We start from the raw sequence: 13906 nt of genomic DNA, 5'->3' as shown, positions 1-13906 counted from the left end.
TTATGGGCGAGTACTTGGCCTTCATTCTTGAATAAATTGACCATTTCACAAAATAAATTCTTCCGATGTATTTTCCATAAAAAGAAATTTGATTCAACAGATGAAATATACCAATCTAGAAAAATTCTTAAAGTATCTTCTATACACAAATACTTCACATTATTATTGATTTTTAAAACAATTGGTCCTAATTCAGTGTTTAAACTTAGAGAGCATCCCTGTAACACTAGGAGTAATAATGTAGATTTATGCTTACCTGTATTCAGAACTAAACTATTCAAAAATAGTGTTATTTCTTTTGGTACAGAAATATTCAATAGTCTCCCCAGGATATAAAAGTCCTGCTCAGAGGATGTAATTTAATTAGATTTAAAAAGGAAATAAAAAGTTATCTGTTACATATGCAAAACTAGATACACCATATATTATTTCATGAATTTGGGAAGATAATGTTTTCACTGCAATTTATGTTATGATGGATGAGCTCCTGCTGTATTCTTACTTATATTTTATGTCCTGTCAAGTTTACGATCTACCTTGATTAACTAGGTTTTCTTATGTTTGTTCACCCTGCCACAATTTGTTTAAATTAGTTCTTAAAATCTGTCTGTCCTAGGAGTTATAACTCGACAGACAGTGCCAAGCTGTATATTTGTTATGTATTCACATGTTTATAAATGTAAATTATGGCAATAAATTTACTTTACTTTACTTACACACACACACACACACACACACACACACACACAAACACCTTACATACAAATGGACAGACAAACTTTAAAACACCCTGCTTGAGCCTCACCTGAGAGAATGACAGACACCACCAGCACAATGAAGGCTCCTGAGAAGAGGCCAACCTTGAATGTGGTCCAAGGGCTCTGTGCCTCACCTAGAGGCGGCACACGCAGCCTCTTCATGGCCCTCTGACGGTCGCCCTGCTCCAGCTCTGAGGTGAAGGTGCCCTCAACCTGCACAGAGTGATGGCTTGTTGTGTTAAGCGTTTCCTGCTATTACTCTCTTCCATATATGAATGAGAGTTAAAAATATAATGAAATGGATGAATAGATGAATTAACTGAAAAATATAAATAAAAGAGGAAAATTAATTACTCTGTTCCTTATGTAAATGAGATCAATATAAATTTATTATCTTACTTCAGGAGTAAACAACAAAAGTAAAAATCAATCATGCTACTCCAGATCTGAATAGGAGAAAGAGCAAAAATGAACCACACCATGATAGATTTAAATGAGAGAAAGACATTATCTATTATACTCCAGATGTAAACAAGAGGGAAAAGTTAAGAATTATTTCTGTGGCACAACATGCCAGTGCTGGGAATGTACAGCAACTCCTGAAACTACCTCTAAAAATAGAACATCTACATTCTGACAACAAATTATGTAAGTTCACACATTTGGTGATTTTAGTGACAACAGTTGGTAGCCCTGCAAAAGAAATGAATGTTGTATGACCTGGGAAACAGATCAGCATATGAGCATCACATCAAGCCATGCATACCAACCTTACCAACACTAACACATGATCAGACACCGGGCTTCATATTGTTCATTAGCCACAGTTCACACCACACTAGAATTTTGGCAGCTGCTGTACATGCACTGCCAGTTGAGTCATTCATTACATGGGCAGACTAATTTCTGGTAAACTCTGGAACTCCCTGCCTGCCTCTGCATTTCCATCTTCCTATGATCTAAACTCACTTAAGAGGGAAATTTAAAGGCATTTATCCCATTCTTTAGGCTAACTCTTTCAGACCTGCTTGGGAATTGGCATCAAAGTGGGCCTTTTTGTTTAATGATTTATGTTGCTCTTGGCTAGAATTGCCCTTTTACATTAAAAGAATAAAAGAAAAGTGTACCTCCTGAATGAGTTTGTCGATGTCCTTGTTGGTGTTGAAAGTGGAGCAATCAACGTTGTCCTCCCGCCACTTGGCTCCATTAGTGGTCGTCATTAGCTGCAGGGAAGCAATGCGTTCAGTCATGGGGAAACTGAGGTCTTTTGTAAATGTCTACTTTATATCTGTCCATTCACCAATATCTGACATTCTCCTTTTATGCTTTCACTGTGACACAAAATAAACACCACCAGAAATAATGCAAGAAATCTTTTGAACATTTACAAGAAAATAGGAATTAAAAGAAGAGATTTGCAATTTCTACCCAGTTTAAATATTGGAGGTGGCTGTGGAAAAAGTAAACATGTCTCACTGATCAATAGTAAAGGAAAGATGTACCAAAAGCAGTCAATGGATAGTCATAGGGAAGCAGAAGTTTTTTGAAGATTTTCACATCATACATTAGTAACATTACTCCAAAGGTCAGCTCTATCTATCTATCAATCTCTGACATGCTCCTTTAATCAGGGTAGCCAGGATAAGAAGGAAATAAGTCAGCCCAGTAGAAAAATTTTGTTTCTATATTTCACCCTATATCACATGACTCTTAATCCTCATCTCCCAATCCCCTCATGCCACATTCCACATCATAACAATTTTTTTTCTTATTCCACCACACATGATCCTTCCAAACACCTCTTATCCCTCAACTCCTCCACTCTCCTCTCACCTCACTCCACATCAGTCTACTAATACATTCTGAAGCAAATCCATTCCTCCACTCCCATCATGCCTCACTCCACACCACAGTAAGGACAAGATCAAAGACAGGACACAAATACCAACCTTGTCATGCTTCTTCAATATTTTCCTAAAGCCTGTGAAATTAAGGTTCTGATAGTTCTGAAGGAGGATAAGGCTGAGGTAGAACTCTGAGAAAGCCAGCTTGAGGTCCTGCATCTTCCTGGCAGGGACGTTCAGCTTGGGCAGGAAGGAGAAGCCCTTTCTGTTGCGCAGGCCATCCCCGTGCTGGTCTTTGGACGCCTGTAGGTCTGACTTTAGGGTTGTGTACTTTCTTGTAGCCTCAGCCATCTTTTCTGTAAGAGGGAAGGTGGTGGTGGGTCTGGTTAGGGTAGGAATTCAATGTCTGTTTATTCCTACATCCAAGACTTCTCTTTCTCTGTTGAGGAAGGTGGTGATCCAACCCTGGCTTCTTTTTTTCTAACGAATCTTGCTAAAAGGTGCTGGTTGGTCTGGTTAGGGTAGGAAACCAAGGTTTGTTTGTTCCTAAATCCAATCCTGGCTTATCTTTTCTACTGAGTCTTTGCTAGAAGGTGGTGGTGGGTTTGGTTAGGTTAGGAATTCAATGTCTCTTTATCCCTACATCCAACATCCAACTTGGCTTCTTTATTTTTGCAAGAAAAAGGTGGTGTGGTGGGTCTGGTTAGGGTAGGAAGAGACAGTTTATCTCTACATATAACCATTGCTTTTTCTCTCTCTTGAATGTTGCTGATATTGATAAGAATGTAGGGGTAATCAATGTCTCTTCCTACATCACACATTATGTTTATCTGTGACAGTAAAAAAAAGCACAACTCATCAAAAACTGAGCTGGACACACATACTGAGACCAGGCAACTGTGATGTCGCCACTCACCTGAGAAGAAGGTGTTGATCTTGGCCAGTTCCTTGTCACACACCCGGAAGAACTGCTCGTCAAACCTGGCGTAGTACCTGGTGATCATATCTTCCTCTGTCACCTCTGAGGACGGCGCCTGCTCCACAGCAGCGTACAACATTGCCTGTGGCACAGTGCCTCAGTTAGTGTCTCCAGGGCAGCCCATCACTCCCTGCCTGTGCTTCACTAATCACTATTCTACTCAATCCTGTGCTACTTCTCTAAATTTTATGAGGCTAATTCTGGTTAAAGTAATTTATCATTGTTGCCATGGCCTCTTACTCTCACCAAAACACTCCATTTTTAACATTGTCAAAAAAGTAACTACAGAACTCATGTGAGCCTTGAAATATCAGGGAATGAGGTAACCAAGCAGGACTGATTCAGCAAACCTTCATCTCCTCGTAGCTGATATACTGCTTCCTCCATTCTGGCGTGATGTGCGCCGCCAAGTGCTCTGCGAACTTCATCTTGGCTCAGTGAGAGGGTGGCCAGCACCGGGAAGGGTGGCTGCCACTACACCACTTGCAGGTCACCCTCTGGGAAAACAAAGCCACTTGAAACACTTTGCCTTCCATCATTTATATCTGTTATTTTCTTTCATTTTTAACTAAGTATTTTAGGGTTATACCATGATTTGTTTTTTATTAAAGTTTGTTTTTTTTCAGTTTGCTGAGTACCAAGTATTAGTCTAATCTTTGATTAACTAATTCATCAATCATGAAATATGGAACTGAATGAAGTATTAATGTAGAAAAATTAATCCAATATGATAAACTTGTAACAACATAAATTCCTTTAACAGGATCCACACACACACACACACACACACACACACACACACACACACACACACACACACACACACACAACAATATGCACCACTGAGTATTTCTGTGACAGATTCACTTTGCATGTCTATCTCTTGAATGATGTACAGGCTTATTACTATTGTTTTCTCTGCCTTATACACATGTTTCCAATAAGTCTGACCGGCGTGTGTTCTTGTGTGTGTTGTCCTGCAGTGTGTACAGCTGTGTCTCTGAGTCAAGTCATCCTCAGGGGCTATAGGAAGCTTGGGATTATGGCTGGCTTTGATAACACCAAGTTCAAGGTTATATAGGGACTTATTGGTTCATGAGGCTACCCAGCAACATGATTATTGGGATCACCCTTTGGCTTCAGAGCAACACCACAGCACCTCATGACACACCATTTCTACTTTAAATTCCAATTATTAGCAAGTAAGATTTGAAAACTCTTGCAACTTTTCTTTGTTGTGGGAAGCACAGGCTGCTCGCACACCCTTAGGAGCTTGTGCCACTGCTTGTAATCTGCAGCTTTACAGAACTCATTATCACACCTTCATGGTGATAACATATCAACAAGACAAAAAGCTTTTCACTTCCAGGTATCAGTGCATTAGTGAGGGACGAGGTCAGGCACTACTCAATGATGAATGTGGGAAGGACTCGCAGGGCTGTGTTTCCTCAAGTTGCACTGTTAGGGGTTGGGTTAATGACCTTTAGGCCCTCAAGGTCCAAGATTTGCCTGCCCAGTTATATTATGTTAGTTAAGCTTCAAAGTTCCCTAGTTTCTAAAATACAGCATTTCATGCTTAGACTTTCAGGAATGTCAAAATTTGATAGAATTTGGTCCCCCATACCCCAGCCTACAACCCCGCTTTCCCACCAGGCTAGCACCAATAGAATACATCAGCAGTCACAATTGTTAAGATTTGCCAAATTAATAGACTAGTTATTTCCATTCCACTGACACCTTTGTGCAGCTCACGACCTGGAGGAAGAAAGCTTCACATTTTGTCCAGAAATTAAGTCTGTATTGGAAATAAGTAAGTTATTGTTTTTCCTGTAACCAACATTACCTTATCTATGTGCACGGCGTGGCCCGGGAGTGGAATATGTGGTGGTGATTGCAGTGGTAGGGATGCTGTGGGTGAAACATCATCAACACCACCACACGCACCACCGGCCAGTCAGCTGATGCATGTAAACACACCCAGCTGATCCACCAAACAATGCTTCCCTGCTCCCTGCCTACCCACGTTTTGTTTGTCGCATTCCTTTTCTGCTTTTAACTGGTTTTAATAAATAAGTAGAGGAGTGTGAAGAATACAAACCAATTATAGTAGTCACTCCATGACCTGCTTCAGAGAGAGAGAGAGAGAGAGAGAGAGAGAGACTGTCGTGGATTAGTGACCTCTTTGCCTCGATTCACGTATCATTGTGCAAGATTAAGAGTGAAGAGGACTGTGCAATGTGCATACTACTTCTATTTGAATAGCTGAATCGCGAGTGAGGAAAAAAAAAAAAGGTTGACACGTGTTTCTAATGTGCGTTACTGTTTACTTGGGTGTTTAAAGGTCTTATGTGTTCTCCCGTCACAGCGCAGGGGACACCACTCCAAACCAAGGCCATTGGCGGGGTAGCTTCTTTGAATTACCACTTACGCAAGAGAGAGAGTGAAGGGGGGGGGGAGAGATAAACGAGCGTGTATGATGTAAGTACATGAAACTTGGAGTTATGTCGGCTTATTATTGTGATTTTGTTTAATTCATTGCTTCCTTTACCGTTGAACTATTGTGATATACGTGAGGCCACTCCAAGGAACCATTATCACGTGTGTTGCATGTCTTAACATTCCTTATGTATTGACATGAGAGTCCTTGTGCTTGTCCTTCCTTGTTATCTGATTGTTCTATACCTGCAAATTACTGCAGCCTTTGTTGTGCCTGCATTGGCTGGCGTCCCATAGCGGGTTTGGCGACTCACGGCATTTTTCGCCTGCATTCTGAAACGCTCTACTCATGACTGCTATTTTCAAAGGGTATATGGAAGATGGAACGGGTTCTCAACACCATTTCCTCAGTTGATCGCATGGAAATCTTATTAATCTAGAACCTTACAAAACAAACTTAAAAACTCATACATCCTCAAATAGAATGTCTTGAAAGCACTAGTGGGGATGTAGCAATCCTATGAGTGAATCAGTATCATTAGCTATTTGACGAAGCATGCCAAGACTTCATGACGCTTTGCACAGAGATTAGAACAAGGATTAGAAGCGCTGACAATTGCATCACTTCACAGCCGGTCACCAAACACACCCATAGCAGCGTAACTGAGAAAATAATATTGATCACCGGCGTCCATGTTATTCTCACCACTACTCATTCATCTACCTAGGTGTGGGAATTCCTGTATGACCTGACGAGAACTAGAGCACATTGAATATTTTCCTAAATCATAACCACGTGCTAGGACAGTTTTTTTTTTCATGTAGATAATAGGAAAAACTGTATCAGCTTGTCCTTTGAATCTTACGCCAGTTCCTCTCTCTTTTCGTGGAACTTGGGTTATTGTGAAAGTTATCGTGCGCTACATTCCCGCGTCACGACAGGAGTAAAGAGGCGGAAGCTTGACCGGTAGTACTGTATAATTAGGTTAGTGATAATTTACGTATTGTTTGTTTCTCTGTATTCAGTTACATCGCACGTGTTCATTTAGTCATCTATCTTCTCTTTATTTGTCTTTTTTTTTTTTTTTTTTATTTTCTTTCATCTTTCTTTTTTGTTACCTTTCTATGTCTCTCTCATTAGTTCTTCAATCTTTCGTCTTTTATTTTCTGTGTTTCTTTCTCTTTAGACTTTCTCTCTCGTATTTTTATCTTTCCTTTTCCTGCCGCTTTAGTCTGTCTTTCATTTATCCTCTCTCTCTCTCTCTCTCTCTCTCTCTCTCTCTCTCTCTCTCTCTCTCTCTCTCTCTCTCTCTCTCTCTCTCTCTCTTATACCTTGCGTTTTCTTTCCAATTAATCTTATCGTATCTTTCGTCTTTGTATCCTTCCCTTTCTTTGCCTCTCTTTACCACTAACGTTTATCTTTATTTCTGTGTCTTTCTATACTGTCATTTTATCCTTCCTTTTGTCTGTCTCTTATTTTGCAACACCGTCTCTTCAATCACAGTCCATCCATCCACCACACACTCAATGCTTCCTTCCTCTCGCCTCACCCCCCACCCGTCCTATACTCTAGTGAGGCAGCCTGCTTTTACCAGTAGAGGTTCATAGCATTGGCAAGCATGTGTGGTATATTTTAGTTATTTAATGTACCTTATCACTGTATCGCTTCCATAACATTGGTGGGTACGTATAGATAAATAAATAAATGAATGAATAAATAGGATTGATAAATAAATAAAGGAAAAGAAATAAGTATGTAGATAGATATTTTTTGCACGTTGAATATTTAAGTTATTTAATGCTGTATCTCATCATCGCCTTCATAACATTGGCACGCATGAAAATAAATAGGTAAATGAATAGATAAATAAATAAACTCATAAATAAATAAATAAATGAGTAAATAAAATAAATAAGTAAATGAATAGGTAAATAACTAAAATGAATGAAAATAAATGAAATGAGTAGATAATAAATAAATGAAAAGCTAAATAATTTGATATATAAATCAACAAATAAATAGATGAATTAATAGATAGAAAGGTGTTATGATGTGTTAGAAGCGGAAATAGTCTTTGTTAACTGTTAACCACTTCCTTCCCTTCTTTTCCTTCCTTCTCTTTGTCCCTCCTCGCTCCTCCTGGAACGTTACGTGTTAATTAGCGTTTCTACTGTGCAGTGACGGAAGGAGAGAGAGAGAGAGAGAGAGAGAGAGAGAGAGAGAGAGAGAGAGAGAGAGAGAGAGAGAGAGAGAGAGAGAGAGAGAAACAGCCATGCATTACTTTCTAAAAACCAACCTTCTTCTTGTTCTTGTTTTTTTTTTCTCATTTTTGTTGTTCTTTTCTCCTCCTCCTCCTCCTCCTCCAACATTCATTCTCCAAAAGACGTATCCAGTCTCCAAATCATATCGAAAAAGAAATATATATATAAACGTTCAGGGAAAGTTTTAGAGATCTCGTACAATTTAATTTTTTCCCCAATAAGTTGTTTTTGAGACTCCCAAGCCATTTACCTTCCTCGCTCCTGTCCTGTTAAGTTTAGCGAGACTTGTGCTGTGATCAAAATGAGATGCCATGTTGTGTAAGTTAGTCGACAGGTGGCGTTAATTTGGAAAAGACAGTGCCAGATAGCTTAGGTAATCATGCTCTCTCTCTCTCTCTCTTATAAGTTGGTATTTTTATCTCTGTTCGCTGTATGTGGTTTAAGTATGACATCACGGCACTACTTAGCCAGAACTCTTTACTCTCTCACCACGACAATCTTCAAAGGCCTTAGAGATGATTAGCCGTGGTTTCATAAATGTTATTCATGTTAAAAATACATGAATCTTCTTAATCTGCCACTAGAACCGTAAAACCATCCTAGAAAACCCGCGTCATTTCAAGTAGAGTCTTTTCAGAACACTGGAGATGCGGCGCGGAAGTGTTTCAGAATATAGCCTTGTCTCTGTCTCTCTTCATCCTAACTTCAACAAAAGCACGTGGCTGAATTCTGCACCGTACCGGAAGCGCATCATCGTACTTCAGGGCTAGATTATTGTGCTTGGGGGAGGGATAACGTTACTCCAGCCTTGGTAATGCATGTGGTGGTGTATCGCATCGGGTTTTCCCTCCACCTCTCCCTCGCATCACCTTGACTCGGGAAGATAGTGTAAAGTTCAAAAAGAAAAAGACCTTGACGTTAATAGATGATTGTTATAAGAAGAGCAAGAAGAGCGAAATGACTAACTTCCTCTCTCTCTCTCTCTCTCTCTCTCTCTCTCTCTTCTTCTTCTTCTTCTTCTTCTTCTTCTTCTTTTGATGTGTCATTTTCTCATTCTATTGAATTTTGTTCTTTGTTTAATTTTCTCCTCCTCCTCCTCCTCCTCCTCCATCTTTAGGGTCTGTCATTTACTCTTTTTTTTTTTTTCGAGTGTTTTCCTTCCCACTTGTTTCCAACCTCTCCCTCTCACCTCTGGCGCGCCCATGAACCCCTAGAGAGAGAGAGAGAGAGAGAGAGAGAGAGAGAGAGAGAGAGAGAGAGAGAGAATCAGTCAGTCGAAAGGTCCATCAGTCAGGCAGTTCAGTCACACAAATCAGTCATTTGATCAAGCTTCGTCAGTTAATTCAAAGCCAGTCGAGCCAGTCAGTATAGTTTAATCAGTTGAGTTTCGGTAGATAAGGTAATCAATTCAGTTTAGTCAGTTAATTCCAGTCTGTTCAGGCAGCCAGTTTAGTGTATCTTTTTAAATTCAATCAGGGAAGAGGAGGAGGGAGGGAAGGAGGGACGCGCCCTTTGAAACAATTGAGGGAGGAGGAGGAGGAGGAGAAGGAGGACGACGCAGGGAAGAGGGAGGGTCCGCGCGCGCGCGCTGTGTGTGTGTGTGTGTGTGTGTGTGTGTGTGTGCGGGGAACCCCCTGTGGAAGCGGCAGGCGTGGTGGCACCTTTGTCTGCTGGTGACCTTGGGCAGTGGTGACGCCCCCGCCCCTCCCTGCCCAGCCCCGTGGGTCTGCCGGGCATGCTGGCGCGTACCGGGACCTGTTGGTATGTAGTGAGGCGCGTCCCTTTACCATTGCCCTCCTCCCTTACTTTATTTTAAGTTATTTTTTGTTACCTTATTTTTTTTTTTTTCGTCCGTGTATATTTTTCACCTTTTTTCTTTCCCTTTTAATTGATGTGTTGCTTTTTCCTGTTTTTCTTTTCCTTATGTCACGTTTTTAAGTTAATTTTCTCTATTGTCTGTTATTTTTTCGTCTGGATGTATTTTCAACTTTTTTTCCCTTTCCTTTTACTTGACGTGTTGCTTTTCCTCGTTTTTCTTTTCCTTATTTGGCGTTTTTGAGTTATTTTTTTTTTATTTGTTATTTTTTTGGGTTCGTGTATATTTTTCATCTTTCTTTCTTTCCCTTTACTTGACGTGTTGCTTGACGTGTTTTGTTTTCCTTTTGGGCGTTTTTAAGTTAGTTTTTTTTTCTGTTATCTATAATATTTTTTCGTCCGTGTATATTTTCACCTTTCTTCCTTTTCCTCTACTTGACATCTTGCTCTCTCCTTGCTTTTATTTTCCTTACCTGGCGTTGTAAGTCCATTTTTCTCTAGTATTATCTACAAGTTCTTTTCGTTTTATGTCTAATGTTGATGTATTTCTAACCTGTCTTCCTTTCCCTTTATTTGACGTTTTGCTTTTCCTTGCTTTTCTTTTCCATATATGACGTTTTAGGTTTTTTTTTTCTTCCAGTACTATAACCTCATGTTAGTTTTTTCTTTATGTTTCTTTTGTTGGTATATGTTTAACCTTTTTTTTTCTTCCTTTTCCTTGCTTTTCTTTTCCTTATCTGGCGTTTAAAGTTTTATTTTTTCTCTACTATCACCCGTATCTTTCTTTCCCTAAATGCTTCCTTTGTCAGTATATTTTAACCTTTTTTTTCTTTCTTCTCTTTACTTGACTCCTTTGCATTTTCTTTTCCTTATCTAGCGTTGTAACTTGTAAGCTCGTTTTCCTCTACATTATCTATATTATTTTTTTCGTTTCAAGTCTTATATTGGTATGTTTTTAACCTTTTTTCCTTTCCTTTTACCTGACGTATTGCTTTTCCTTGCTATTCTTTCCCTTATCTGGCGTTTTAAGTTATTTTTTCTCTGTTATCTATTTTTTTTCTGTCCGTGTATATTTTCAATCTTTTTTTTTTCCTTTCCTTTATTTGACATGCTGTTCTTTCCTTGGTTTTCTCTTCCTTATCTGGCGTTCTAAGTTCATTTTCCTCTACTATTATCTATAAGTTTTATCGTTTAAAGTCTTATGTCGATATATTTTTCACCTCCTTGCCTTTTCGAATCCTTTCTTTTACTTGACTTCTTGCTTTCCCTTACTTTTCTTTTCCTTATCTGGCGTTTTAAGTTCGTGTTTCTCTAGTTTCTCTAGTATCGTTTAAAGTCTTATGTCGATATATTTTTCACCTCCTTGTCTTTTCTAACCTTTCCTTTACTTGACGTCTTGCCTTTTCTTCTTTTTCTTTTCCTTACCAGAGATTTTGATTTTTTTTCTATTGTCATCTATAAGTTTTTTTTTTCCTCCGTGGTATGACGAATTGTTTCTTGTTGTTATATTTTCACCTTTTTTTTCTTCTCTTTTTTAACGTCTTGTTTTTTTCTTTTCTTATCTTATCTGTTATCTGGCTTTCTTTGAGTTAATTTTTCTCAATTGTTATCTTTATTTTTTTTCTTTTCTGAATGCCTATATTCTTCAAAACTTCCGCACTGCACCTTCACTATTTTCAAAGGGCTCTAGTTGAAGTGACACGGGTTTTTAAGGATGTTTCTGTAATTCTAGTGACTTGTTAACAAGATATCTACATTATCAATTGGAGAAATACTCTTCACAACTCAGCTAATCATCTCTGTGGCCTTTGAAAACAGTCGTGTGGTGATACAGAAAAGTGTTTTTGAATATGGACCAAAGTAGTATATGGGTAAATGTGTCTTAAGTTGATATGTTTTTTTTTTTTCACTTCTTTGCTTATTGTTTCCTTCTTTTTACTTGATATGTTGCTTTTCTTCTTCCGTCATTTTCCTTATCTCTATTTTTATCATTACAAGTTCTTTTTTTTTTTTCGTTCTAAATTGCATGCGAGTTAATGTTTCCTTTCTTGATAAATATTAAGCCGTAATTGTGTTTTTTTTTTTTCTTTTACCTGACGTCTTACCTTACTTTTCCCTTACCTGACATTTTGAGTGATTTATTTAAATTTTTATTCATTGTCATCCCTTATAAGATTTTTTTTTTCCCCGTTTTCAATAGAATGTAATAGATGTTTCCTAAGCTGTGATATTTTTTCTCCTTATCCTTGCCTTTTCCTTCCTTTTCTCTTTTTTCTTCCTTTATCTGACGTTCTGAGTCCATTCTCTTTATTTATTATCATCCCTTATATGGTTTATCTTTTTTAGTGGTATATGGGTAAACATTTCCTCAGCTGGTATATTTTTCACCTTATTCTTGCCTTTTCCTCCCCTTTGCCTAACATCTTGCCTTTTTCTCCCTTATCTGGCGTTCTGAGTCAACTTTTTTCTTATTTATTGTCAACCCTTGTAAAATTTTTCTTTTTTAGTGGCATATGGGTAAATATTTTCCAAGCTGGCATATTGTTCACTGTATCCTTGTCTTTTTTTCCTCCCCTTTACCTAACGTTGCCTTTTTTTTTCTCTTCCCTTATTTGGTGTTCTAGGTTCCTCTTTTCCCTTTTTTGTTACTCCCCATAAGGCCTTTAGTCTCCGGCGGTGTATGAGTAAATAGCTACACTCATGGTGGAGTTTCCGTGCGTGTAACCAGACGTGTTGCTTCACCCTTGCCTCTTACTTCCCGTACCTGGCGTTCCAAGTTAATCATTCGTTTTCTGTGTTAAGCCTTATAAGGTTTTTTAGAGCATTTTTCGTCGTGTCATTTCCTTCTTATTGATTTCTGGGCTTGGTTTAGTTTTTTTTTTTCTTTTTTCTTGCAGTTTTTTCCTTCCGTTTCCTCCCTTACCTCCTCCAGGATAAGGAAAAAAAAGTACGGATATATGGAAATAAGAACCATCCTATTTTTATATTCAGTTATTTATTGCATCTTTATTTAATTGTACGAGTACTTATTATTATTTCATTCGATTTCACTTATTTTTTCTTAACATTCAGAAGCCACAACAGTTGAAATGTTACCTATTTACATTGGTCTTGACTTTTCATTTTTTTTTTCCCATCAGTACAACAATAACACTTTTCAATTATAAGATACACACATGAAGGCATTTCCAATATCTCTTCTTCATCCCTACGTATAGTCGACATCGCTCAGACTCACATTTCTTCCACCTAGTACATTCATTCCATCCACACCCAGTACAAGTTGACTCACATTTCCTCCACTTAGTACATTCATTCCATCCACACCCAGTACAAGTTGACTCATATTTTCTTCCACCTAGTACATTCATTCCATCCACACCCAGTTACATCTCATAACTAACACCATATCCATCTCCTCATCCACCTCGCACAGCACCCTCCATTATGCATCCACCAGCGCGCATTAGTATGTGTTTGGCCAGGTTAGGTTGGCATTGGTCTGTCACCCCCGCCAAACTCATCCTTATCAAACACGTGGCTATTGTTGCTGTGTCTCTGTGATGGTTGGTTAGGTTAGGTTAAGTTAGGTTTGGTTTGGTTAGATTAGGTTTGATTAGGTTTTGGTTTGGTTAGATTAGGTTTGGTTAGGTTTGGTTAGGATTAATTTGGTTAGGTTAGGTTAGGTTTGGTTAGATCAGATTAGGTTTGGTTAGGTTTTGGTTAAGTTTGGTTAGGTTAGGTTAAGTTAGGTTACGTTAGGTTTTGGTTAGGTTTGGTTAGGTTACGTTAGGTTTGGTTATGTTACTTTA

General features: G+C 38.6%; 1 protein-coding gene across 1 annotated transcript in view; it reads right to left on the bottom strand.

The window, feature by feature from the left end:
* The window catches only part of LOC123513397 (xenotropic and polytropic retrovirus receptor 1-like), a 34242-nt gene that overhangs the window by 12367 nt on the left and 7969 nt on the right, over nucleotides 1–13906 (bottom strand). Inside the window, 5 exon segments of the mRNA XM_045270535.1 lie at nucleotides 806–971; nucleotides 1886–1981; nucleotides 2708–2958; nucleotides 3519–3663; nucleotides 3932–4078. Coding sequence (XP_045126470.1) covers nucleotides 806–971; nucleotides 1886–1981; nucleotides 2708–2958; nucleotides 3519–3663; nucleotides 3932–4009 — 736 coding nt within the window. The 5' untranslated portion in view covers nucleotides 4010–4078.

Source organism: Portunus trituberculatus, chromosome 36 (assembly GCF_017591435.1).
Source record: "Portunus trituberculatus isolate SZX2019 chromosome 36, ASM1759143v1, whole genome shotgun sequence".
Taxonomy (NCBI): domain Eukaryota; kingdom Metazoa; phylum Arthropoda; class Malacostraca; order Decapoda; family Portunidae; genus Portunus; species Portunus trituberculatus.
This window is presented reverse-complemented; position numbering and strand designations above follow the sequence as displayed.